Below are 26,368 nucleotides of genomic sequence, written 5' to 3'. Positions count from 1 at the left end.
GTAGATTTTGGCCCCATTCCCCAACTCTGATATTTGGCAATGTCTGAAGATAATTCTGGTTGTTATAACTGAGGGGATGAGCTTTACTGGCATCTAATGGAGAGAGATCAGGGCTATATTCAACATCTGACAACGCACAGGACGACCCCCACAAGTTATCCAGCTCAAACTGTCAACAGTCCTGAGGCTGAGAAACCCTATTTTACAGTATAAAGAATCACAGATTGAAAAAATTCTCCCCAAATATATACCCCAGCAGCTGCTTTCATTATTTACCTTTTACTTTGGGAGCATGATAGATTCCAAAGCCAAAATGGAAAATTACTTTTCCATGACTTGCCATCTAAGAACCCAACAGGCTCTGTAATAGTGAAATGAGTTACCTTCGAAATAACTGCAGCAGAGTTAACATGTTAAAATTTCAACCAGTCACTAATACCATGCAAAACCAAAATAATCACAGCACTTGGGTACATTTGGAGACTATTTCTAAATGAACTTCTTATTCATCTAACTGAACTTCAATTTTCCAATAAAATAATTTCCTTATTAAAAAATTTCTGTTGGGGTCTCAACATAAAAAAAAATATATCTGACTAATGAGGCCACATATGCAACTAGGAAACTTGGATATCTAGATAAACTCAGTTTCTTCCACAGATGGCATCTTACTAAGAAGCGGCTTCCTTTGGTTACTGGCACAGCTCTGTCAATGCTACAGGCCCACAAGCATGCACCTGCATCAGGCTGGAAACACCAGCAGAATGCTACGATGCTCTTTCCAAACTAATCCTGATTCCCAGGAGAGCTCAGTTACCCTTTTAGAAAAGCAATCTCTAGTCTGCAACAACTACTGGACAAATTCTGATGCTGGTTCCTAATCAACTATTTGCTTTGTCTTCTAGATGCGGATGACTGAGTGCTAACAGCGTTCCGCCAGAAAAATTTAGCAAAAGGGAAACTCAAATGGCAATCGTCATCTGCTTATCTACCACTAACCAAATATCTATAGAGCACGTACTAAACTAACTAGAGTTATGGTAATTTTCTGCCGTTAACTTCTCTCTAACTTCTCTCTGAGGATATTCAAGAAAAAGTTAACTTTGCTTTACCTATAAAGGAAACTAAGTTCAAATGCTCAACGTCATGGATTTTTTTTCATTGTTTTTAAATTAAAAATTAAAACAATACCAAAAGATATAAAATGCAATAAAAACTTTTTTTCCCCTGCCCCTGATCCTACCCCTACATCCTCTCCCAAAATGTAATAAACATTCTTTAGCTTGTGAATTCTTCCTCCTAAATTTGGAATCCATTTATGATTGAAAGTGGCTGGCAATGGAGATGGCTAAGATGACTCCGAGATTTTTGGTTTGAACAATTAGGAGGTGCTATTTATATTTATATTATTTTAAAATATAAAATAGCAACAGAGGAACAAGTCTGAAGAGAGAGGCAATGAGTTAGAGGCACCTATGAGACATTCAAATGTAAGTAACTTGGACCTAAGATATTTGGAGATTAGGAGAGTGGCCTAATCTGGATGTATAGATTTGAGTTTTTAGCGAATAGGTATGCTGGCAAACCCATACGATGTCATACAGGTGTGAAAAACAGATGGAGTAAATGAGATCAGCCTGAGATAACACATATGTGAGAAGACAAGAGGGTCCTAAGAGAGATCAATATTTTAGAAAAGAGTAAAGTCAAAGCTGGAAAATAATAAGAGTAACAGTAAAAACTGTTAAGATTTGTTGAGTTGAATATATATTAAGCATAAGTTAAGCATGTTTTACCATACCTAATTTACTCCTAACAAACTTCTAAAGAGGTGTTATTACTACCACTCCCATTTTAGAAGGAAACTAGGATATAGAGAGGTTAAATAACTTGTCCAAGGTCACCCAGCAGAATGGAAGCTAGCTGGGGTGAGTCCAAAGCCTACATGCTTAACCATAACACAAGACTACTCGAGGAAAAAAGGAGATCTAAAAGGAACAACTAAGGCTTCTCTCACAAAAGTTTTCTTATACAGGTATGGTGAGGCCCACAGATCAAGAGACAACTGCCATTGGAAAGACAGTTTGTTATATTCACGTATCTCCAGACGGGAGCAGGCTGCGCCACAGGGGAGGAGAGGGGACGTGGGCGGCACCAGGGTCAGCTGGAAGGGAGAGGAGGGGATTATGGGAGGGAGCCTTCACTGTGGTTTGTGTGGGAAGGAAGGCAGCAAAGCAAGCCGGCTTCAGACTGGCGAAATGGATGATTTCAGCAGGCTCTAGAGCACAGGGTCTGTCCTGAGTAGGGTCTGGTAGTGACCCCAGGGTGACTAGGCAGACAGACAGTAGCCAGGTGAGCAGTTTCTTCGTAACCTGGAAGGAGCAGCAATCCCTGCAGGGTCAGCAAGGCTCCAAGTTGTTAAATGCAACAGAATACAGAAAGTAAAAGAATGGCTAATAAACTTATATGTCAGATTTTATACTCTGTAAGGTTTAAAATGCAGGCCCTGCATGGTACTATTTTTAACTCAATTATATATTTCCCCCTTTTCTTCAGGCTCTCCTCACCTCAAGTTACTCCCTTTCACTGCTAGCTTTAAGTTTCACAGAACTACAGTCTCTCAAATTGAATTTTTTTCCCCTGTGAATATATTTTGAAAATGGCAGCTCCTCCAGATCTTCATAGAACTACTGCTCTTATGATCTACCAGCTCTTTGATTTTCCTTTTCACTCATTCCACTGCTGCAGTTTCCCAGAGGCTACAGGGCCCACAGGCAGTGGATATCTCAAAATGGTCCTTGACCTGCTCCCTCTGCCTATTTTGCAGGTTACAACAGCATTTACTTCCGGTTTGGAAATGTCAGTGGAAGCTGCTAATTCTGTTTGGTGCAACCAGATGCACTTATTTCTCACAAGAAGATGATCAGTGTAGGCTCCCATCTGTTTGTTGATTCCCTCCCTACTAATTCCTCCCCAAACAAAGCAGCACCAAACATTTACCGAGTAACCACACTGCCAGGCATTGTTCTAAGCATTTTTATACAATAATTCTCATCTTTACAATAACCTTTTATGGCAGAGCTCATTTAAGGGAAGAGGAAACTAAGGCACAGAGAGACCAAGTAACTTGGTTGGCCACGGTCAGAGCCTGTAAATGCTAAGAGTCAGGATATGAATCGAGGCAGCCTGACAGAGTCAAAGCTGTTATTTACTTCACTACATCGCAAATAAGAAGTTCATTAACTTTGTTTTATATAGTATTTTGTACAGTTTGTGTATTTTTTTAACCAGAAGCTGAACTTGTGACTTTTAAATTACTTAACAGATTAAGTTAGAAAACTCAAAACAGATCAGCATAAGTCTCCCAGTAATATCTACATTTATTACCCATCATTTCTCTTTCAGATGAGCCATAATTCACATGAATTTGCCTCAGATTACACAAGCTTAGAAGCTGGCTACAAAGAATATTGTTTGACCCAGACTTCAAAGTAGTTTGCAAGAGTAGAGTATTATTATAGTGAAAATATATTTATGTGTTATTTGTGTGGGAAAAGGTACCCCAAAAGAGAGGCTGAATTCTTAATTTAGCAAATGAATGGAATGATCCTGAGCACCTTTCTATATAAAAATTAATGATCTACTTGACTGTTACACATTTCTTTTATTTAAAGCATCATACCGTATCAAAGCAAAATGCTAACTACTGTCGAATGTTAGATGCTATATGACCTCTGCAAGTTTTTATTAAACACAAAAGCAATAGGAAAATAATTAACTATCAACAGAAAGTAGTAGGAAGCATTGGCACAAAAACCTGAAACTGTGTGAGGCAGAAGTAACTGTTAATGAAGACTTTACGCCTGTACAAATCTGTTCTCAGAAGCCTTCGATTTCCATCCCCTTGTTAACAGAATTTATCAAACTGCTTACAGGTAACTTTTCTTTAAAAGTCTAAGAAAAGTACTATAATTTATTTAAGTTACATATTTTTAAACGTTCCTACCATACCAACAGAATCTCTAAAAGATCTTTTATTCAAAACAAAATCTTTAAGGAGAAAGATATCTGTAATTAGAGGAATTTGATGGAGAATATTTGCCTTGAAACAGTTTATTAACCATTATAAATGTTTTAAAAATCTTTTATCTTTGAACATAGTTTAAAGTTGTAGGTCTAAATGTGATTATCACATATAGAACAGCATTGTTTTTGAAGAATGTGATTGAAAAGGATAAACTGTTGTCAATTGCTTTGATTTTCTTATTTTTTCAGTTAACTGAAGAACTCCACAAAATAAGCTGACGAGGAAGACTGTCATTACCAAATTACACAAGGTAGCTATTTTCTCTATTTTTAATGAAGAAACTTTTGGTATATCAACAGCTAAAACAGTCACAATTAATAAACCCTACAAAGGAAAATACATTTTCCCATTACTATTAACTATATTGCTAATATATGGAATTTCTACAGACCTTTCAATTATCTCTAATTAATACACAATCATAAAGCATAATTTAAAAATAACTATTTATTGCTCCCACCTTCAACCTTGAATAATACAGGAAAAGTATATTGCAAAATTAAAGATATTATAAAATAACAGGAAATACTTTTTGGAGTATATACATTTCAGCATAACTTCTAAATTACTATTCCAAAAGTCCCAAATTCACGTGTTAATTGTTCCTCATTATCAACAAAGCAAAAATCTAATCATAGAATTAAAAAAGATTAAGCTAAAAAGGTTCATAAATGGGTTTAATTAGGGTCCAACTAATTAAACTACTCACAGACAGCATAGTTCTAAATCCTCCAATTGAGCCAGAGGAAAAATTTACTGCCTCTTGACCATATTCTTTTGATCCGTACACTTCTTTCTTTGATGGTTCCCACTTGTTTCTCCAGAACTACAGTACAAAATGGCCACTGAACTGGAGGGTGTGTCCTCATCATTACTAAGCATTTTGCTATCAGAAGCAGCTCTTTGAAAAAACCTGAACATAATTTCTTCAATGCCATTCAATATTACTCTGTAACTGCAGAAGCAGTAATAAGGACGGTGGTGTTTAAAAAATGCCATTAGAGATTATTACTTAATATTTATGTTAGTTTTTTTTTTTTTAAACCAGCAGCAAATAAGACATCTATTCATAAATTCTCCTGGTTTCAGGCTTCTGTTTTCCAGCAGAAATTCATCCTATCCAGTTAATTTTTCATGAAATGTTATAAACAACAAAAAGCTTAGAGAGATTAACTTTACATTTTTTCCTATAATAGTACAAATTACTTAAGTACAACAGTATCTAATCCAAAACAAAACATATCCATCAAAAGAAAGATGAAGAGATGCAAAGGGAGAGCACTCACACGGCTTACAGGCTCAACTGATTAAAAGCAAAGAGCAACAGTGACTTGGTCTTAACTAAGGAAAGAGAAGACAGTAATCCTGATTGACCCCCTGTAGTTCTGATGCTACCCTTAATGTTACTCAATATCTTGTTAATCAACTGGCCTATACTGGGCACTTAACTGAATATAGAGCAGAAAATATATATAGTGAGAAATATAGTGAGAAAGGAAAACTACCATTTTCAACTGCTTTTGAAAAAAAAATTGGAGCCATGTTGAATACATTGGCAAAATGCTGGGTGTGAGAAGAGCGTACAACAAACATCAAAGTGAGGTTTGGGAAGCCCTATTAGATCCCATCTAACCTTATTTTCTTTTTTCCTTATCCTAAATAATAATAATAAATGTGGAGGCAGAATTTGTGATTCTGTTAAGAGATAGTGGGGACGTCTTTCTCTCAAATAATTCATTATACTCTATCATCAGGGAGATTTTGTAAGGAAAAGTAAAATGAAAAGAACATGGCAAAATATACACTAAAATAGAAAATCTACTTTAATAAAGGTGTTAAAGAGATATGAGGTTAATGATTGTGGATTTATCAGCAAAAATCCCCAAACAGGATATAGATGGCCAGATTCTGTCAGCAAAATAAATTAAAATGTGGATTAAAAATTAAATCGTCAAATATTTCAAATAAAGACAAATGGGCACTTTGATCTTCTGCAGTGGGATTAACAGTAATAAGCATGTAAGCAATATTCTAAAAAGCCAGAGGCAATGAAGTCAGTACACTAATACTATACCCCTGAGTAGTACACTGAGCTTCGGCCTTTTCTCCTAAATCCTTAAGCATGATTTGCTTCTGGGAACTCAGAAAACACCTGGAATGGAATCAGGAAAATGAAAATTGAGCCAGGGTTATTGATATAAAAATAGACTGGAAATGAGCAGAATCTCTTCCTGTATTTTCTAATGAACGGAAGCCTTTAGGGGCTTACTCTCATTAACTCAACCAACCTATCAGATTCAAGAAAAATTTAATACTCAAGGATGATCTGGTATAACTCCTCTATAACAGATGGCAAGTAAGCATTAGAGAAATTAAGTGATTCATTTAAGATATCATTGCTAATTCATGTTAATCTCTTGACTATTAGATTAGTCCCCTTTCCATAATGTTTTCAAAGTATGAAAGTCGTTAATATAACTACATAAGCTACCAAGGTAACCAGTAAAAGTAACTTAAGAATTGTATATCGGACAAAGGAACTTGCATTTTAATAAATGCAATAAATAGAGATCTACTTACTATCTTTTGCACTGTCAATATATTTTTTAAAATGTTAAAATCTATATTGGAGCTCTGAGGATATGTGATGAAGCCAAAACAGTAGAAACAATATGACACAGACAGAAAAAAAGCGACTTGTCCCTCAAGAAAAAATTTTACAGTTCATGTTAAATAAATTTATTCTTGTATATATGGTAATAAACTAGCTCTGGTCTTAATGGTCAATCTTATATGTCAATACAGTTCTGATTTAATAACTCCACTAATCAATATCCTTTCTATTATAGATAAGTGATAAAAACATGAATTTTGTCATGCTTCTGATCTCAGCTACTAGTCAGAAGTAAATTATATAATACAATTGTGAAGCTTTGTGTACTACAGGTAACTGAAAATGCATTTTAAGGAATAATAATATGATACCATAATACCTAAAATTTTGTATGTATAATTTTTTTCAGAGAGCAAGCTCCACTATCAAAACAGCAAATAGTATCAACATACACAGACAGAAAAAATTTCCTTCCATTAGTCAAATCAATAAAGCACATAGGAAAGAACCTACAAATGTTACTTATAAAAAATGCCTTACTGTTCTTTAGAGATGTATAATAACCTTTAAAAATATAACAAAATGAGAATCTCTCTCAAGCAAGAGAGGGTTTTTTGTACCTTTCTTGTAGATATGGGAGATTGTGTAAGTGCCATCTCACATTCATTTGACTGCCTTAGTGCTGGGGGTCAGAGAAAGCTAAACCTGAACATGTTGCCAACAAAGGGTTAACATTTAATTATTTACTGATGAAGGAGGGAGAGAAGTCAAGACAAGAGGGGCTTTCCCAGTTCTGAGCATTTAGGTTCCCCAGTCATGAACAAAGGAAAAAAGAATGAATTTCAACAAATATCAAAAGGAGTTCAAAGACAAAAAAAGGTTATCACGGACAGAGAGTTTACAGAGTAAAAACATCCCTTGAGGATAATGCTGTCCCTCTAAGAAAGTTACAAAAAAAAAAAAAAAAAAGGCTTAGCTGCACTACAAATAAGGCAAAGAGGTAAAAATATCTGTCCTTCAAATAAATGTTTATTTTCAGATACTCTTCCCTCTAGGAGTAGAAGGATTCAAGATAGGATAAACAACTCAAAATTTCTGCAATTAATCTATAATTAAAAAAATCCAACAGCTATGAATGAGCAATCAGAACTAGTCACCTAAGGTAACTAGAGAATTCTTACTCTCAAAACATCTTAAGAGATTCCAATAACAGATCAAAATGACAATACTGCTATCTCAGTATTTATTTTGCTTAATACCCATGTTAGATATGGAGTCCATCATTTTCTAAACTTTGTCCCGTTGCTGCTCAGTCAGAGGTCCCAGTGTGAGGTGATGTCTTTCCCACTTCAGCCTCCAGGGGGTAGTCGGGCTCCAAGATAAAGAAACTAACTTTTAAGATATTCATATATATGGAATCTAGCCCTGATGAAAGGAAAACAGTCAGATTCTACAGTAAGGACCAGGAACTGGAAACCTCACTCTTCCTTCCATTTCTTAATTCATCCTCTACATCATTGTTCAGTCCAGGAGGGCTCAAAGGTAGCTTCTGGAGGGAGAATACAAAAGACCAAAACTACAAGAAAACAGTGCAACTGACTAATAACCAAGGAAACTGGTATTAAACCAAGTCATTTTGAAAATGTTTGAAATAGAGAAAAGATGCGATTAGAATACTTTCCAAATATATGCTTGATTTAAAATTCAAAATTTTAATTTTAATGGGGCACATGACTCCCTTGAGTTAGTATTAAGACATAAATAAGCCTGATGTTTGATTCTGAAAATCATTATAAATAATAGTATTACATCAGATATACTAAAAAAAACCATTAAACTTTCTTAGAAGAGAGGTTAGGTCCTATGATGGATGTGGTAGGCTGTTTTTTCCAACCTCTAAATTACATTCCTGCCTAGTGCAACTCTTGTATTAAAGAGAAGAAAGAGCTGAATGTAATATTTTCCAAATTATCTTGCAGCTAGGGCTCTAGATGCACATCAGTTCAGTTCAGTCACTCAGTCGTGTCCGACTCTTTGTGACCCCATGGACTGCAGCACCCCAGGCCTCCCTGTCCATCACCAATTCCCGGAATCCACCCAAACTCATGCCCATTGAGTCAGTGATGTCATCCAACCATCCCATACTTTGTCATCCCCTTCTCCTCAGGCCTTCAATCTTTCCCAGCATCAAGGTCTTTTCAAATGAGTAAACTCTTTACTCAGGTGGCCAAAGTATTGGAGTTTCAGCTCCAACATCAGTCCTTCCAATGAATATTCAGGACTGATCTCCTTTAGGATGGACTGGTTGGATCTCCTTGCAGTCCAAAGGACTCTCAAGAGTCTTCTCCAACACCACAGTTCAAAAGCATCAATTCTTCAGCACTCAGCTTTCTTTATAGTCCAACTCTCACAACTATACATGACTACTGGAAAAAACATAGCCTTGACTAGACAGAACTTTGTTGGCAAAGTAATGTCTAAACTTTCTAATATGCTGTCTAGGTTGGTCATAACTTCTCTTCCAAGGAGTAACCGTCATTTAATTTCATGGCTGCAGTCACCATCTGCAGTGATTTTGGAGCCCAAAAAGATAAAGTCTGACACTGTTTCCCCATCTATTTACCTTGAAGTGATGGGACTGGATACCATGATCTTTGTTTTTTGAATGTTGAGCTTTAAGCCAACTTTTTCACTTTCCTCTTTCACTTTCATCAAGAGGCTCTTTAGTTCTTTGCTTTCTGCCATACGGGTAGTGTCACTTGCATATCTGAGGTTACTGATATTTCTTCCAGCAATCTTGATTCCAGCTTGTACTGGAATCCAGCCCTGTGTTTCTACTGATGTACTCTGCATATAAGTTAAATAAGCAGGGTGACAATATACAGCCTTGACGTACTTCTTTCCTGATTTGGAACCAGTCTGTTGTTCCATGTCCAGTTCTAACTGTTGCTTCCTGATCTGCATACAGATTTCTCAGGAGGCAGGTCAGGTGGTCTGGTATTCCCATCTCTTTCAGAATTTTCCACAGTTTGTTGTGATCCACACAGTCAAAGGCTTTGGTGTAGTCAATAAAGCAGATGTTTTTCTGGAACTCTCTTGCTTTTTTTGATGATCCAACAGATGTTGGCAATTTGATCTCTGGTTCCTTTGCCTTTTCTAAAACCAGCTTGAACATCTGGAAGTTCACAGTTCACGTATTGTTGAAGGCTGGCTTGGAGAATTTTGAGCATTACTTTACTAGCGTGTGAGATGAGTGCAACTGTGCGGTAGTTTGAGCATTCTTTGGCATTGCACTTCTTTGGGATTGGAATGAAAACTGACCTTTTCCAGTCCTGTGGCCACTGCTGCGTTTTCCAAATTTGCTGGCATATTGAGTGCAGCACTTTCACAGCATCATCTTTTAGGATTTGAAATAGCTCAACTGAAATTCCATCACCTCCACTAGTTTTGTTCGTAGTGATGCTTCCTAAGGCCCACTTGACTTCACATTCCAGGATGTCTGGCTCTAGGTGAGTGATCACACCATCGTGATTAGCTGGGTTATGAAGATCCTTTTTGTATAGTTCTTTTGTGTATTCTTGCCACCTCTTCTTAATATCTTCTGCTTCTATTAGGTCCATACAATTTCTGTCCTTTATTGAGCCCATCTTTGCATGAAATGTTCCCTTGGTATCTCTAATTTTCTTGAAGAGATCTCTAGTCTTTCCTATTCTATTGTTTTCCTCAATTTCTTTGCACTGATCATTGAGGAAGGGTTTCTTATCTCTCCTTTCTATTCTTTGGAACTCTGCATTCAAATGGGTACATCCTTCCTTTTCTCCTTTGCCTTTCACTTCTCTTCTTTTCACAGCTATTTGTAAGACATCCTCAGACAACCATTTTGCTTTTTTGCATTTCTTTTTCTTGCTCCCTGTCTTGATCCCTGTCTCCTGTACAATGTCAGGAACCTCCAACCATAGTGCATCAGGCACTCTATCAGATCTAGTCCCTTAAATCTATTTCTCACTTCTACTGTATAACAGTTAGAGATTTGATTTAGGTCATACCTGTATGGTCTAGTGGTTTTCCCCACTTTCTTCATATTAAGTCTGAATTTGGCAATAAGGAGTTCATGATCTGAGCCACAGTCAGCTCCAGGTCTTGTTTTTGCTGACTGTAGAGAGCTTCTCCATCTTGCTCAAGGCTATGTTTTTTCTTAAGCTCTGTACTAATAATTATATAACAACAATGTATCTTGCTCAAGGACATGTTTCTCCTTAACAAGAATCTTCTGACTAATCTTGTTATATTAAGACAGGTTGTGGGAGTGGGTCTGGTATAAGTATATAAGGCCTTGATAAGACTAGTGAGGGGGCACTCTCCACCCCCTTCTGATGTCTATGTCAGAAGCTTTCTCTGTCCTTTCTCATTGTAGTAAAACTTCTGCCACACAAAAGCTCTGAGTGATCAAGCCTGATCCCTGATCCCAAAGCTAAGTCTTCTTTGGAGATCACAAATCTGACATTGTTCACCATAAGCTATTAGTGGGAACCAGCCCAGCTGTTAGGATCTAATTAAAGGTGACACCTTTTCAACCAGGCCTCTTATTGTAGGTAATGCCATGAAGTTGAATGAGGAGAAAAGATCCAAAACAGAACCAGTAAATACTCTATAGATTTCAGATGTAAGAGTTAGGCCCAAATGAGCTCTCTAACTGTGGTTACTTGTGTATAAAACTGTCTAGAAGCTAACAAACTGAAAATCTACCACATTTCAGGGAACTATACTGCCATTCTAAAGGAGATCAGCCCTGGGTGTTCTTTGGAAGGACTGATGCTAAAGCTGAAACTCTAGTACTTTGGCCACCTCATGCGAAGAGTTGACTCATTGGAAAAGACTCTGATGCTGGGAGGGATTGGGGGCAGGAGAATGGGATGACAGAGGATGAAGATGGCTGGATGGCATCACTGACTCGATGGACGTGAGCTTGAGTGAACTCCGGGAGTTGGTGATGGACATGGAGGCCTGGCGTGCTGCGGTTCATGGGGTCGAAAAGAGTCGGACATGACTGAGCAACTGAACTGAATTGAACTGATACTGCTAGGGAAACCAAAATCCTGCAAAACCTCATATTTATTCAACCTCTACAGCAACTCTTAAACCCATATCAGGAATCAGGCTGTGAAAGGTATGCAGCCTGCAAGTAAAGCATACTTTAATACCCATTTCCTATGAAGCTAAGGAGTGCTAAGAGATAAGGAATAAGTTCTCAGAAGGCAAAACCAAAGGCTGTGGATGACAGTGGATAAGAGTTAATCCTAGAGAACGGAACAAGGGCTACAAAGTAGGTTAACCAAGAAAGTCTTCTTGCAGGACGATTTTACAAGAAGCAGACGGCACACTCAAAAGGGATAACTGAAAAGAGTAATGAAATGACCATTATTTACATAGCCCTAAGAAGGGCTGGCTCAGAGAGTAAAGCATCTGCCTGCAATGCAGGAGACCTGGGTTCGATCCCTGGGTCAGGAAAATCCCCTGGAGAAGGAAATGGCAACCCAATCCAGTCCTCTTGCCTTGAAAATCCCATGGACAGAGAAGCCTGGTAGACTACAGTCCATGGGATCACAAAGAGTCGGACATGACTGAGCGACTTCACTTTCACTTTCACTTTTCAAGAAGGGCTGAGGCAGCCAAGAGGGGATAGTAAAGCATCCACGGAGTGGCAACAGCAGTAAGTTATTAATTTCCTTGGGCCTAAAGGTCAAAGGAAAGCAGCAGGGTCACACTGAAGCCCTGTAAGAGATGAAGTTAAAGAAGTCCCCCAAAAGACTTGTGGCTTTAAGTACAGAAACACAATCACTACCAAATGGCAGCCCTGCTAGAAGGGAACTAGAAATATAGTATCTCTCCAGTGTTCTGTCTTCTATCCTCTTGCTCTATCTGAATGTTTGTGTTCTCCCAAAATTCAAATGTTGAAACCTATCTCCAATGTAGCAGTATTTGGAGGTGAGGCTTTGAGAGGTGCTTAAGTCATGTGGTTAGAGCACTCAAGAATAGAATTAGTGCCCTTATAAAAGAGATCCCAGAGAGTTCCCTCACCCCTTCTGCTGCCCACAGGGGAAAAGACAGTCATTTATGAACCAAGGAAGTGGGTTCTCATTAGAACTCAACCACACTGGTACCCTAATCTTGGATTTCCCAGCCTCTAGAACTGTGAGAAGTAAATTTTTGTTGTTTATAAGCTACCCAATCTGAGCGTTACAGAAGCCTGAATTAACTAAATTGGCTGAGCCTAAATGGAATTAGCTATATAGAATTCTCACCAGCTGAATGGAGAAAAGTCATCACTACCACCATCAATCCCTTACCCATACACCTAGGTGTTAAGTCGGGGTTTAAGAACAAATCACTAAGGAAATTACAAAATCATGAGACAAACTATATTTCAAAACTCATGAAATACAGCCAGTACAGCACCCAGGGACATTTATAACCTTACAAATTATTTTTTAGTACTCAAGTCTTTAACTCAAGAAACACACAATACCAGTAATTCTGAAAACCAACATGAATTTTTTTTCAGGAAAAATTTAATAGTAGCTAAAGTTTGAAAGTGAAAGTCACTCAGTCGCATCTGACTCTTTGTGACCCCATGGACTACACACTCCATGGAATTCTCCAGACCAAAATACTGGAGTGGGTAGCCTTTCCCTTCTCCAGGGGATGTTCACAACACCAGGGATTGAACCCAGGTCTCCTGCATTGCAGGAGGATTCTTTACCAGCTGAGCCACAAGGGAAGCCCAGGAATACTGGAGTGGGTAACCCATCCCTTCTCCAGAGGATCTTCCCGACCCAGGAATCGAACTGGGGTCTCCTGCGTTGCAGGCTGATTCTTTACCATCTGAGCTATCAGGGAAGCTAACGTTTACAGAATGCTTATAATGTGCCAGGTACTCATCTAAGTACTTCACTTACATTGAGTCATTTAATGACTCATAACTGCTCTATGAGATTGATACTGTTGCTGCTGCTGCTGCTAAGTCGCTTCAGTCATGTCCGACTCTGTGCGACCCCATAGACGGTGGCCCACCAGGCTCCCCCATCCCTGGGATTCTCCAGGCAAGAACACTGGAGTGGGTTGCCATTTCCTTCTCCAAGGCATGAAAGTGAAAAGTGAAAGTGAAGTTGCTCAGTCATGTCCTACTCTTAGCGACCCCATGGACTGCAGCCTACTAGGCTCCTCCATCCATGGGATTTTCCAGGCAAGAGTACTGGAGTGGGGTGCCATTGCCTTCTCCGATTGATACTGTTACTTCTACTTAATATCGAGAAAACAGACACAAAGAGGAGTAAACTGCTCAAAGTCACACTAATTAATGTATCTTGGAGATAAGATTTCCTAGGTCGTCCAACTCAAGATTCTATTCCTTTGACAACTGTATTACACTCCCTTTCAGAATAAAAAAAGACTATCAAAGTATCCCCTGAAACAGAAAACTGGAATTGAGCATTAACCATAAAAGAAAAGGAACCACTAGACTACATCTGTTCTGTGCACCCTCAGCAAAGGTCTAGACAGTTTAAGGGTCAATTTAGCTATGGCCTCGAGGAACAGATCCTTCCTGAAAGGTAGCAAAATATGCTACTCCAAAATTATGTCACTGGGGCATACTGGTTATCTTGAGCTGTACGCACTTGAAAAACAGCAAATGAGAAATGCTTTCTCTGAACTCTCCCCTTCGTTCAGATCTAAAGACACATCTTTCAAAAGAAACTCAATTGTCATATATCCCCTACTTGGGAGTTTCATCAACCAGGAAGATTGACTCATCACAGGAAAGGAAGATACACCCAGACAAACTTTGTCATATCTCCCATCTGCTCTTCTAAGAACCCATTTATCTTTGCAAAGTAAATATTTACTCTCCCCTAAGAGGTATACATGGGGCTTCCCAGGTGGCACAAGTGGTAAAGAACCCACCTGCCAATGCAGGAGACATAGAGACATGGGTTCGATCCTTGGGTTGGGAAGATCCCCTGGAAGAGGGCATGGTACCCCACTCCAGTATTCTTGCCTGGAGAGTCCCATGGATAGAGGAGCCTGGTGGGCTACAGTACTTGGGGTCGCAAAGAGTCAGACATGACTGAAGAGACTTAGCACACTCACACAAGAGGCCTACATCCTTTCCCTGGTCCCACATAGATGGTACATAAGCCTGAATCATCTAAGACATCTTGGAGTGTTACAACCTTCCCCTGACAAAGATTGTTTCCTTAACCCAACTTTAGTCAGGCTCCTGAAAATTCTTCTACACACTTCTTTGCAAAGTCTGGTTTTAACAAAACCCTGCTATGTCAGTTTAGCAAGGGTCTCTCATCTTCCACAAAAGATCACTCTCAATCTTCCTCATGGGTTCCTCATCTTCTACCATCCCTCCAGGTGAAATCAAGCCCCACAGGGTCAGAAGCTGGTGACTAATAGAAATTCTCAAGCTTGTCTTAAAGAACAGATAAAGGAACAGCTTGTTAAAACCCCTCTGCTTATAGACTGCCTTCACTGGTGAGCTTGCTTTAGTTTTTTTCCCTCTCTTTAATTGCATGCACCCCAAGCTTCATAGAGCCTAGGTAATATACCACAAGATTCCTTAACCACCCCACAGAAAATACCTCTGATATATGGCTTGCTATAGTACTAGAGGCAGGGGCTTAAGCTGATTTTTAGGAACTTAAGAATCAGCTTTTGTTCAGTCAGAGCTGGCTAAGACTGGTTGAGATCACAGGCCGTAAGACTGGACCCACACAGGTGTTGGATGAACGTCCCTTTGACATCAGAGGGCCAAAACCTCCACCTCCAGAACCATGCTAAGTGCCTCCATCTTTCAACATGCACCCTTGGAAGAAGCATGTAACCTAGATAAGACTGCAAAGAACACTGACTACCTCACTTTTCCTGTACCTCCAATCACCCTTCCTTGCAACTAAGACCACCCTGCTTCTTTATTCCATAAATACCCCACCTTCGGGAGGGTGGATTTTCTGCTTGTTTTCCCTTGGCTGCTTTGTGAGTAAACTCTCTTCTACGGCAAACTTCAGTTTCTCAGCATTTGGCTTGCAGTAACAAAGGAAAAGACCACCCTGGCTTGTATTCAGCAAGAATCTGGTATATTGGTTTAGCCAAAACCCCTCTAAATCCAAGATTTCCTCTTAGTAATTAAATTTCCACTTATTCATGTATTTGCAATAGAATCCAGTTCTATACTGAGGTCTCTTTCCTCTATTGCAGTAGTCCTGAATAAAATATGTTTTTACTGCTTTAACTATCATCTAGTTCCATTTTTTTGTTTTTGTTTTTTTAAAAACACTATCTCCCATGTATATATGTGGGTATGCATGTTGTTAGGAACAAGACACACGCCCCAAATGGAGTCACTTATGCTAAGATCCACTTTCCAAATCAAGACTTACATTTTTGGCCTCTTCCAGAAATGTAACCAAAGAGGACCCTATGGGGCCTTCTTGGGACAGAGCTCCTCTCCCAATATTCTGTGCTGTAGCTCGTATCAGAAATAGCAAGTATATCCTGCATATTTCCAACTACCACCAAATGGAAGAAATTAACTACCTGATGATCATGAGCCTGTAGCCCCCAAACCTATTGGTACCTAAGACCTGATAATGTTAACGCCCCTCATTAACCATTAATGAGGGGTTATTACCTCAACATCAATCAATCAGAGAATTCTGAGTGACCAGATCACACATCTTGGGATGCTCCTCCCCCAATCTGGCCTTTAAAGATGCTTTGTGAAACCCTTCCAGGAGTTAGGATTTTGGGGGCACGAGTCACCTGTTCTCCTTGCATGACCCTGCAATAAATCTTTCTCTGCTCCAGACTTCAGTGTTTTGGTGTTTGGACTAGTAAGTCCAAGTTGGGCACAGGAACTTGTTTGTTCAGTAACAGAAATACAATCTTAAGCCAGTCAATCAGCATCAGTGAGGTAATCTGCCTGACAGACCCCTGCCACTCCCTAAAAGAATGTGACCTTGATACAACCAATCTCCTCTTTACTAGCCTAACTTCCTTGACCCACTTCCTCTGCCTATAAAAGTCTCTCTCTCTCTCTTTTTTTTAACAGATTCAGGAACTCCTTTCTGTCTGCTAGATGGGATGCTGCCGAATACATAAATTGGTGAACAAAGTCTATAAGATCTTTTAAATTTACTCTAGATGAATTTCGTTTCATAACAATGTTAACATTTTTTTGTTTTTTGTTTTCCTCTAGTTAATCTATCTGTTATTACAGGAATCTCAGCCAAGAACTCAAAGGGTAGAGGAAAAATTATTTCTCTTCCCCTGTTGTCCCAGTTTGTAAATCTGTCCTAGAGCACAAAGTGATGGGAAGTTGCTTCACTCATTTAGAAGGCAAGCAATAAAAATGCTCGTGGATTGGAAGATTCAATAATGTAAAGATGTCAGTTCTCCCCAAATTAATCCAGAGATTCAAAGCAATTTCAATCAGTCTTTGCAGTTTCCTTTTTCTAAAGTGAAAATGACAAGCTGACTCTAAAATTCATTCAGAAAGACAAAGGGCTAAGAATAGACAAAGCAATCTTGAAGGAAAATAAAACTGATGGGTATTATTCTATCAGATACTAAGAACTATTATAAAAGTTATAGTAATTACAATAATGTGGTATAGGCACAAGAATGATCAAATTAGTGGAAAAGGGAACATCCAAAAACAAAGCCACACACACAAGGTATCCTGATTTATGACAAGGGCAACATTGAAGTTCATCAAAGAAACAATGGTCTGTTCAGAAAATGCCAGGTTAAATAGACATCGATGTGGGGAAAAAATATGTTGACCTTTACTTGATACCACACAAAAATCAGTTCCATATGGATGGCAGATCTAGAAGCACAAGGTTAAAATAAAGCTCTGTGACCTTAGAGCAGGCAAATATTTCTTTAAAGGCACTAACCATAAAAGAAAAAGATTTACTTCGATTATAATAAAATTAAGAGCTTCTGTTCATTGAAAGACACTATTAAGAGAGTTCCACAGACCTGAGACAGTTGAGGTACATATATCCACCAAAAGACTTACATTCAGTATATGTAGAGAAATCCTTCAAATTGGTATCAAGAGATAACCCAAAATAAAAATATGCAACAAATTTGAATTGGCTTCACAAAGTGAATATACAACTGGTCCTTAAACATAAAAAAAACCCTCTCCCTTTCCTTATCAGGGAAATGCAAATTAAAGCCAAGAGGAGATACCAGTATACACATTAGAATGGTAAAAAGACGGAAATTAACAAGTGTCAGTGAGGGGAGCAACTGGACCTCTTCTACACTGCTGGTTAAGAGTACAAATTGGCACCACCACGTTGGAATAATGTTCGGCAATATCCACACAAGGTGAATGCATGTATTTCCTATGACTCAGTGATTCCTCTTCTAAGTATATACCCAACAGAAATATGTTCAGTAAGATATATATACTGAAATGTTCACATTAGCACTATTCATAATAGTTTCAAACTAGAAATCACCCAAAGACCATTAATAGTAGAGTAGATTAAAAACTGGTTATACGTTCACATGCAATACTATGGAGAAATAAAAAATCCTTACATGACCATATGGATGAATATAACAGACAAAATCAGAAAGCAAAGTCAGACAAAAAAGAGCATATACAAATGGAACTTGCACAGTGTGTACACTATAAAAAACGTCAAAAGGGATCTAAATTAATGATTATAAGTCTGAAGAGTGGTTATTTTGGGGGTGGAGAGAAGTGGCTGGAAGAGAGTAAGAGGGAGCTTCTGGTGTGCTGGTGATGTTCAGTTTCTTAACACAGGTCCTGGCTGCATGGGTGTATTCAACATGTGACAACTGATCAGTCTGCACATTTACGATTTGTGCACTTTTCTTATGAACATTATGCTGCAATAAAAATTAATGTATATGACAAAAAGCAAATAAACTAAACAACAAAAAACATTTCTAGGGACTTCCCACAAAGTCCAGTGGTTAAGATCCTGTGCTTCCACTGCAGGGTTTGATCCCTGGTCAGGGAACTAAGATCCCACAAGGCCCCCTGGTTCTGCCACAAAATAAATAAATAAATTTGTACAAGTAAAATAGGTTTAAGTGACTTATGAAAAATGTATGCAAATCAGTTAAGAATCTAACATCCAACAGGAAAATGGGGGAAAAAATACAAAAAGAAATGCTCAAGAAAGAAATAAAAATGTTTCTAGTAAATTCAAAAAATGTAAATTAGAACAGCAGAATGCTCGATTCCCTATCAAATTAGCAAAGACTAAAGGAAATTAATAAGGTTGCTGCTGAGGATTTGGTGAAAATAATACTCTTATTCCTAACAGAAACTTGAAATAGTATAACCTTTCCGCGTAAAAGTCTTGAAAAATGTATCTTTTGACCCACGAGTTTCCTTTCTAGAAATTATTCTAAGGAAAAATCGGAGATGCAATTAAAAATGGACTTATGCCAGTGTTGACTATAACGGCATTTTGAAACAATGTAACTATCCAAGAATGGGAAAATGATTATGATACATATACATATTGGATATTATGTTGTTTTCAAAGAGTAATGATAAGAAAACACTCAGTGAAAAATACATATACAATTCTATGTGGTATACTTTTTTGTTAAAAAAAATCAAACATATATTTGCATAGAAAACGTTGGCAAGAATACATACTATAATGTTAACAGTGGCCATCTGTGGGTGAAAGGATAACGAGTGATTTAATTTTGTGGCTTGTTTTCTACAATGAAATGCTGTAGAAATGAGCACGCATTATTATTATTCAGATATCTAACCACATAACAGGGTTAAAAAAAAAAAAAATCCACCCAGTCCCTTTTCTCTAGCAATCTAAGTAACATAGATTTTTGTCTCTCTTTCATGTCCCACATGCAATCTTATAACTTGTTTCCTCAATTTTACCTTAGCAGTATCTGTCCAAGCCATTATTCAATTCGGTCTTCTCTCATATCTGAAACTCAGGCACTTGTATTCCCTACTGACCTCAAACCAAGACACTTCCTTTTGGTAAAAGAGCCCTATCTTTCACTACTTCTCCATTCTAGCCCCATCAGACTGCTTCACATAGTGACAGTTCACACTCAAGTCCTGGAAAAATCTGCACCAGATACCTTCACACCTCCCAAGCTTGGCATACTTTGTTCTCGTTCTTCAGAATGCATTTTCTCCCTTCCACCTCTCTAAACAGACTTACAGTTCAAGACCCACCTCCAATATCCACTTACTGGGTGTAGCGTCTCCGAGTACAGACGGCAGTTTCCAAACCAATCCTCCAATGACAGTTTGCATATATTTCAACATATACCATTCTGCACTATTTATTGTCTAGCTTCTTTTTCGTAAAGAATGAGCTCTTTCTTTTCTTAAATTTCTTAAAAGCAAGTTGGATGAATGGACTTTGGTAAAGCATTCATACACATGCCTTATACAGAGGTGTGGGTTTGCGCCTGTGTCTGATAGATAAACGGCAACAGAAACACTAGAATTTTTTTTTTTCATTCAAGATGGCAGAGAACGTCTTAAAATAGTCCCCACACAAAAGCACTCTCACCAAAGCCTCGAAACAGAAGAAACAGCTACACCTAGAGCAACAGCAAAGGACAAAAGAATTAGACGCTGAGACGCCCCGGCCCTAATCACCCACAGGAGGTCCCACACACAGATCTTAAACCACGTTAGAAAACCAGCACCTGCTGCCTCCACTCGAAGAGCCACGCCTCGACAGTGAACGGTGACCTCGGGCACTTCTTGATATTGACCCCAAAAAATCAAGGACGAAAAAGGGGGAGGCTAAATCGTATGGGCGAGTACCCAAAATCCACGACTGGGCCCCGCCCCAACCAGGAGCAGTTACCCCACCCCCACACCCAGCCAAGGCGTATCCATCACCCGGGAAGGAACAAGCTGGGCTCGCGTTCACCGGCCAGGCTGGGAATTCTGGGAGGACCCAAGGCAGAGACTGGGCGAGGCAAGGGCGCCTCGGGCTACACCTGTCAGGCAGCGGCCAACAGTAGGCCCGGAAATCGACGAGATTCGGTGACCAAGACCGGCAGGAGCGTCACCCGATCCGTCGCTCCCTCGATCGCCCTCTCGCCTTCTCCCTCGTCCTTCTCAAACAAAGGCAACTCACACGCACCGCCATTTTCCCCTTACCTCAAAAACCACCTCTTCGTCAAAATCCGGTGTCATCCTTCTCCGCCATGCCACCCGCCTCAGCACGATGGGAAATGAAGGCGGGAGAACAGGCTGCACCCAAGCGTCTGCCTCTGCCAGTCCTTGTGTGCAGAAAACTACAATTCCCATCATGCCTTGTAGCTCACGCCCCTTTTTAAAGCCCGCTCATTGGAGCCGAGCTTGAGCATGTGGGCGGGAGGGCCGGGAACGGGGTAAAACTTGGGCCCTCTGATTGGAGGAGGTTGGGGCTTTTGTCCGCCTTTTACGGCCGCGACTAGCAGAGGGCGCCTGGAGCTCTGATTTTTTTTTTTTTTGGAGCTGGAGAAGGCCTCGCACTGGCGAAGCCGCGGTGAGCACTGCTCGTGCGCGCGCGTGTACGTCCGCCGGGAGCTCCGCTGCTCGGTGCTCGTGCCCGCCTGCCCGTCGCCGGCGCTCGCGCCGGGGAGCGCCGCCGGGTCCTTAGAGCCGGCAGGCAGCTCCCTTTGTGCGGCGCTCGCGCCGCGGTCCCTCCGGACGGAATGTGGGCTCTGTGGGAGTTTTTCTCTTCTTCCCAAATTCTTGAAACAATGGACTGTAAGGGGCGCGGGGATTAAGGGGGGCGAGCTGGGAAGCGACCTGCACTGGGGAATCATGACTTCTGCTGCAGGTAAGTGACGGCGCTCGAGCTGCCGCTGGAAAGTTTGTAGCGAGCGCTGCAGGTTTGGGGCTCGGAGCTGCTTTCTCCCCCGGGATAGGTTAGTAGTGTTCCCTCTGCCTTTCTCCGGGACTGCGGCAAGTGCGGAGCAGACGGTGTTTGCTGCCGGATTTTCTCGTCCCTTCGTGCCTAAGAGGGGCTCTTTGGAAATCATGTGTCTCTTGGGACCTCCCTTTAAAGGAAGACCTTGTTGGGGTCTCTTAGCTCCAGGAGAAACGGGAAATGTAAAGAGGGCATTTATTTTTCTTTCCTAAAATTTGAGCGACTTTGCCTTTGCGTATGAAAATAGTTTAGATTCCCATGTTAAGAAATCAGTTATTCTAGGAAAGGGCAGCGTTCCCGGAGTGTTGAACTTAGCCACTAGGCTGTGTGGCTTTAACCTCAGTGAGGACTGGAAACCCTGACCCTTAGTGAAGAGATTTAGACATTGTTACTGCTGTCCTGGTGGGTTTCCCCCTGTTATCTAAGAATCAGAGGAGTAGAACTGCCTGCCGATGCCAAGGTTTTTGTTCATCTCCACCCGGTTTTTCTGTGCACTTTTTTCCCCTGTGTCTACCTGGTTAGTGTACACAAAGCCTTATTTTCTGTTTACCTTCCTTGGTCCTTTCCCTTCATCCATATGGCAAAGCCAGTTGTATTACCTTTGTGTGCACTCTGAAGAATTTTATGGACAACGTTCAGAAGGAACAGTTCCTATTTTCCGAAATAATTACTGAAGTGGTATTATATTCACTTATAATAACATAGGTTAACTTTTAAGTTAGAACTTAATAATGTATTCAGTATTAAGTTTTTTTAATTTTTGTTTTTTTTTTAAATAACAATTTCGCCCACATTGAAAGCAATAAACCTTCATTATACATTTAATAGTAAAACAGTGTAAGACTTCAAAGTTACTTCTAGAATCAGCAGTTAAGTATCAGATTAAATTTTCTTAGCTTTTCTTGGCATTTGTTTTAAATTTCTGTAACTTGAAACTGTCAAACAGCACCCTGAATGTTCTGATTTGTGTTCTTTCTGAAGACTAGATATGCTAGAGGTTGTACTGCTAGGTGTAATCTGATTACAAACTAAGGAGCTGAGAAGTTAGCCAATAGGAGTAAGAAAGCAAGGAAAGCAGTGTTCCGGTAGTAGTATTTCTGAAGAAGATGTTGTGGATCTTCCCTTTTGATGTTATATGTGTGTGTAGAGGATGTCATCATATACTGAGAATTACGTTATTTATAAACTCTTCTTTCCTTACCAAAGGAAGCCTTTCCACTTACTTGAGGTGAAGTATTTTCATCCTAAATTTCTGTGCCTCAGTGTAATGAACAAGCCAAATTTAATTTAAATTTAGATTTAAAATTATTGGAGATTTTAAAATCCTTCCAGCCTGTTTTAACTCTTCCTTCCTTTGTCAAACGCATTTCAAATTCGTACCTTGGATGTGTCAACTTTCAGTTCCAGTCCCAACAGTTTATAAATGAACAGATACAGAAGCATTTAATTGATATTTAAATATGTAAACCTGATCTAGGTCTCAGTTTGGAATTGTATTATTTCATTTGAATGACCCTCAAATATTTCAGGCTATTTTTATATTTATCAACTTTACAATTAAAGAAATCCAGACATTTTTGTGGTGTTTAAAAGAGGGACACTTCCTGTGTTTAGCTGAGTTAGTTGGTTTTTAGCATAGCTGGCTGAGAAGCATTGACGACTTTTTTGTTTGCCCATCTGTTAAGATTTATTATAACTTTTTCTCATGTCTAAATGGGGAATATAGAAAAGAACTGCCCATCTTCTAACAAAATTATGTGTTCATCATTCTTACAAGCTGTTTATGATGCTCTTTGGAACAAAATTTAAATGCATTAAAACTTTAGGAACATTATTGGCAACTGGGGGAGATGTTTGTTTACACTGAACCTAATCTGTGGTATTGTTTGGGCTGGTTGGCTTAATTTAAGGACATAAGAAAAATGTAGAATATCTAAATTATATGTATTCTAAAGAAGAGCTTGCTTTGTTTTTTTTTGCATCTGTAAAAGAGTAGGCCCACATAGAGATTTTAGAATTTTTAAAATCAGTGTCTGAGAAAAAGAGAGCTAATTATAGGAATGTATTTTATACCTTTATGAACACATACAGGTCTCAGTGTACGTGCGCTGTGCTTTGCTTTTTGGCTGGTCTAGTAGCTCAAAGTGTTGCAAGTGGGCTGCAGCCATCTGTGTGTAATAGATGACGAGTGTGTTTGTAATTGTTAGAATAGTGTTACTAGTGCTTTACACTCTTACCTTATTTTTCCCTGGAGCCAAACAGCTGTGTAAATAAAAGATTTGCTGCTATGCTCTAAAAAGTTTCAAGTCTGACTGTTGATACAGTATTAACATCCAAAGGTGCTGGATTTATTGCAAGTTTGACATTGGAGCAGACCGTCTCATAATGGCTTGTTATTTTTTGATTTGTGTTTCTTTCAAAATAGAGCCACTGAAAATAATGATGAATTTCAAATATTTCTGTGCTACTGACTTAGTTGAACACTTATTCCTACTAATAATTAAGAACTTAGTAATCCTATTGAAGTTGATTCCTACAAACATATTATTATTCTATGTTTAAATGGTATTGATTTTTTTTTTTTTTTTTAAAGAAATATCTTGTTACTGAGACATAGTAAAGACTATGTGTGTGTGGCAACTCTGTCTGTTCCCAGGCCTAGTGTTCAGCACTGGGGATACAGCAGAGAGACAAAGTGTCTGCCCTCCTGGAGCTTGTCTCCTTGTGGTGAAGACAGAGGGAGGTACACCGAAGAAAAATCACACAGGGCAAAGGGCTCCGGAATCTAAGGGTTCTCCTGAAGCAGGTATCTCAGACGTATCACCTCAAAGTCATTTAGACTTTAGAGTAATCTGTTCAAATCCCCCATTTACAAGTAAGGAAACTGAGGCAACCAGTTCTGCATAAAAACACACGGTTAGGTTAGTCAGCTCTCCCAGTTACATTATTGGTTTCCTCCAAAACAGCGTTAACTAGGCCAAAGTTCACAGTTCTTTAATTCATCGAGTATGTGTTGAGCAAGTTAGGTACAGAATGCTGTGCTGTATTTGTTGGTAATCAACCATAGTTCATGTAGTTAATTGAGTTTCTGGAACAGGAAGAGATTTATGATTCTTGGAAGCAGACCCTGTACAAAACATATTTAAAGAAAAGAGTAAAGTTAATACCAAACATTAAAAAAAAAAAGATTGAACTGAAATAGCAAAAATTGATTGAGTGAATGACCCTGAAATTTCTGAACAGGCTTTAAGATTCAGTAAAAGATTAATGAGATCAGAGGTGTTTTGTTTTGTTTTTTTGGGTTTTTAGCTGTGGTAAGATAACCTAACATAAATTTAGCATCTATACTAAGTGTACAAAGCAGCAGTGGTAAGTGCATTCATACTGCTGTGCAGCCAGTCTCCAGAACTCTTTCCACATTGCAAAACTTTTTTTTTTTTTATTCCTTCAAAATGCCCAGAGGTAGGATGTTTTCAGAATGGTTACAGAAATGAAATCAGTGTGACAGTCTGCCAGTCTTCCTTATCTTGAATAAGATGGGAGGTTAGGAAGAAGCCTAGGGCAGTCATACTTTCTCTTAAGACTTTACTTAATAGGTCAAGGGTTTAATTTAATAGACCATGACACAAAGCTTTATCATTAGGGTTTGAATGGTTTTAAAATATTTTCTACCTAAAAAAGAACAAGCAAAATAATAACGTGCTTATTGAACATTTAACTGAAATTGCATGGCTTTGGGAATTTGTATTAAGGCATTTGGGAACTACCTCATATCTTTTTTTATTATAACATTATACTGAAGAATTAAATGAGAAGGCATCTGTTATCAGGTGACCTTAGTTGAAGAGGTTTGAGAAATTCTTCCTTGGTTGGTAAAAAGGAAGTAGAGCACCCTACTTTTTTTTTTCTCCTTACTTGTGTCCCTGTAATACCTTCCCGAATTGGAGTGTTGTGACTAATTTCCTTTGTTGAAAAGAAACTCACCACCAACTGAAGAATCAAAGCCTCTGTGTATCCAAGTACATAAACAGTGTCCAGCAGATGATATTTTGAAAGGTTTAAAAATATTTTTTTACCACAAGTCTTTTAAGAAATATGAGAGGGTGAAAAGTGATAGTATAGATAGAAAAACTAAAAGAACTTTAAAAAATGTGGATGTTCAGACTATGTAACTTCATTTTATAGGCCTTTTGTGTAAAGTTTTAGGTTCCTATAGGCTAGAGCAGATCTGCCGAAATCTAACACAGTGCTTATAAGGTGCTTATTAAGTCCTTTTAATATAATGTCAAGAAAGAATTGCTACCATAGGAATTATGGTCATCTTTTAAATGCGCTAGAACTGTGGTTATAAATGAGGGGTGCACATCATAATCACCTGGTGTAGAGTGTAGACATGTGACTTTCTAAAAATAAAGCTCAGTGAAGAATTATAATGAAAATTCCCATTTGACAACCCCTGCACAGGAAAAATACCCGCTTTATTAAGAGCCTCAAATAATACAGTATTGATAATTTTCAGTTTTTAAGTTTGGGAAATTTCTAGTTTCTGTATTCTCTTTTAGGTTATTTTGGGGTTCAAGTGAGATAGGTCATTGATAAAGGGTATTTTATACAACTCCACTGTGTATCCTTGAGATAGAAGAATACTGCTATTCACATGAGATGTTTGGGTCGTATCCTATGTAA

The 26,368-nt window shown here is 38.9% G+C and overlaps 2 protein-coding genes across 9 annotated transcripts in view; one reads left to right on the top strand and one right to left on the bottom strand.

The window, feature by feature from the left end:
- The window catches only part of VEZT (vezatin, adherens junctions transmembrane protein), a 71,121-nt gene extending 50,031 nt beyond the window's left edge, over nt 1–21,090 (bottom strand). For 5 of the 6 annotated variants that reach the window (XM_059886848.1, XM_059886845.1, XM_059886849.1 and 2 more), the window contains exon 1: nt 20,926–21,090. In XM_059886848.1, the coding sequence (XP_059742831.1) occupies nt 20,926–21,078 (153 nt within the window). In that variant the 5' untranslated portion in view covers nt 21,079–21,090. Of the gene's footprint in view, nt 1–4,796; nt 4,909–20,925 lie in introns of those variants that run through there. The other variant, XM_059886850.1, reaches the window with a different exon arrangement.
- Nucleotides 21,091–21,368: 278 nt separating this feature from the next.
- The window catches only part of FGD6 (FYVE, RhoGEF and PH domain containing 6), a 106,871-nt gene continuing 101,871 nt past the window's right edge, over nt 21,369–26,368 (top strand). For all 3 annotated transcript variants that reach the window (XM_002687205.7, XM_005206128.5, XM_059886841.1), the window contains exon 1: nt 21,369–21,592. In XM_002687205.7, the coding sequence (XP_002687251.1) occupies nt 21,577–21,592 (16 nt within the window). In that variant the 5' untranslated portion in view covers nt 21,369–21,576. The remainder of the gene's footprint in view (nt 21,593–26,368) is intronic.

This window comes from Bos taurus, chromosome 5 (assembly GCF_002263795.3).
Source record: "Bos taurus isolate L1 Dominette 01449 registration number 42190680 breed Hereford chromosome 5, ARS-UCD2.0, whole genome shotgun sequence".
NCBI lineage: Eukaryota > Metazoa > Chordata > Mammalia > Artiodactyla > Bovidae > Bos > Bos taurus.
Note: the sequence above shows the minus strand (reverse complement) of the source record. Positions and strands in the feature narration are given on the sequence as shown.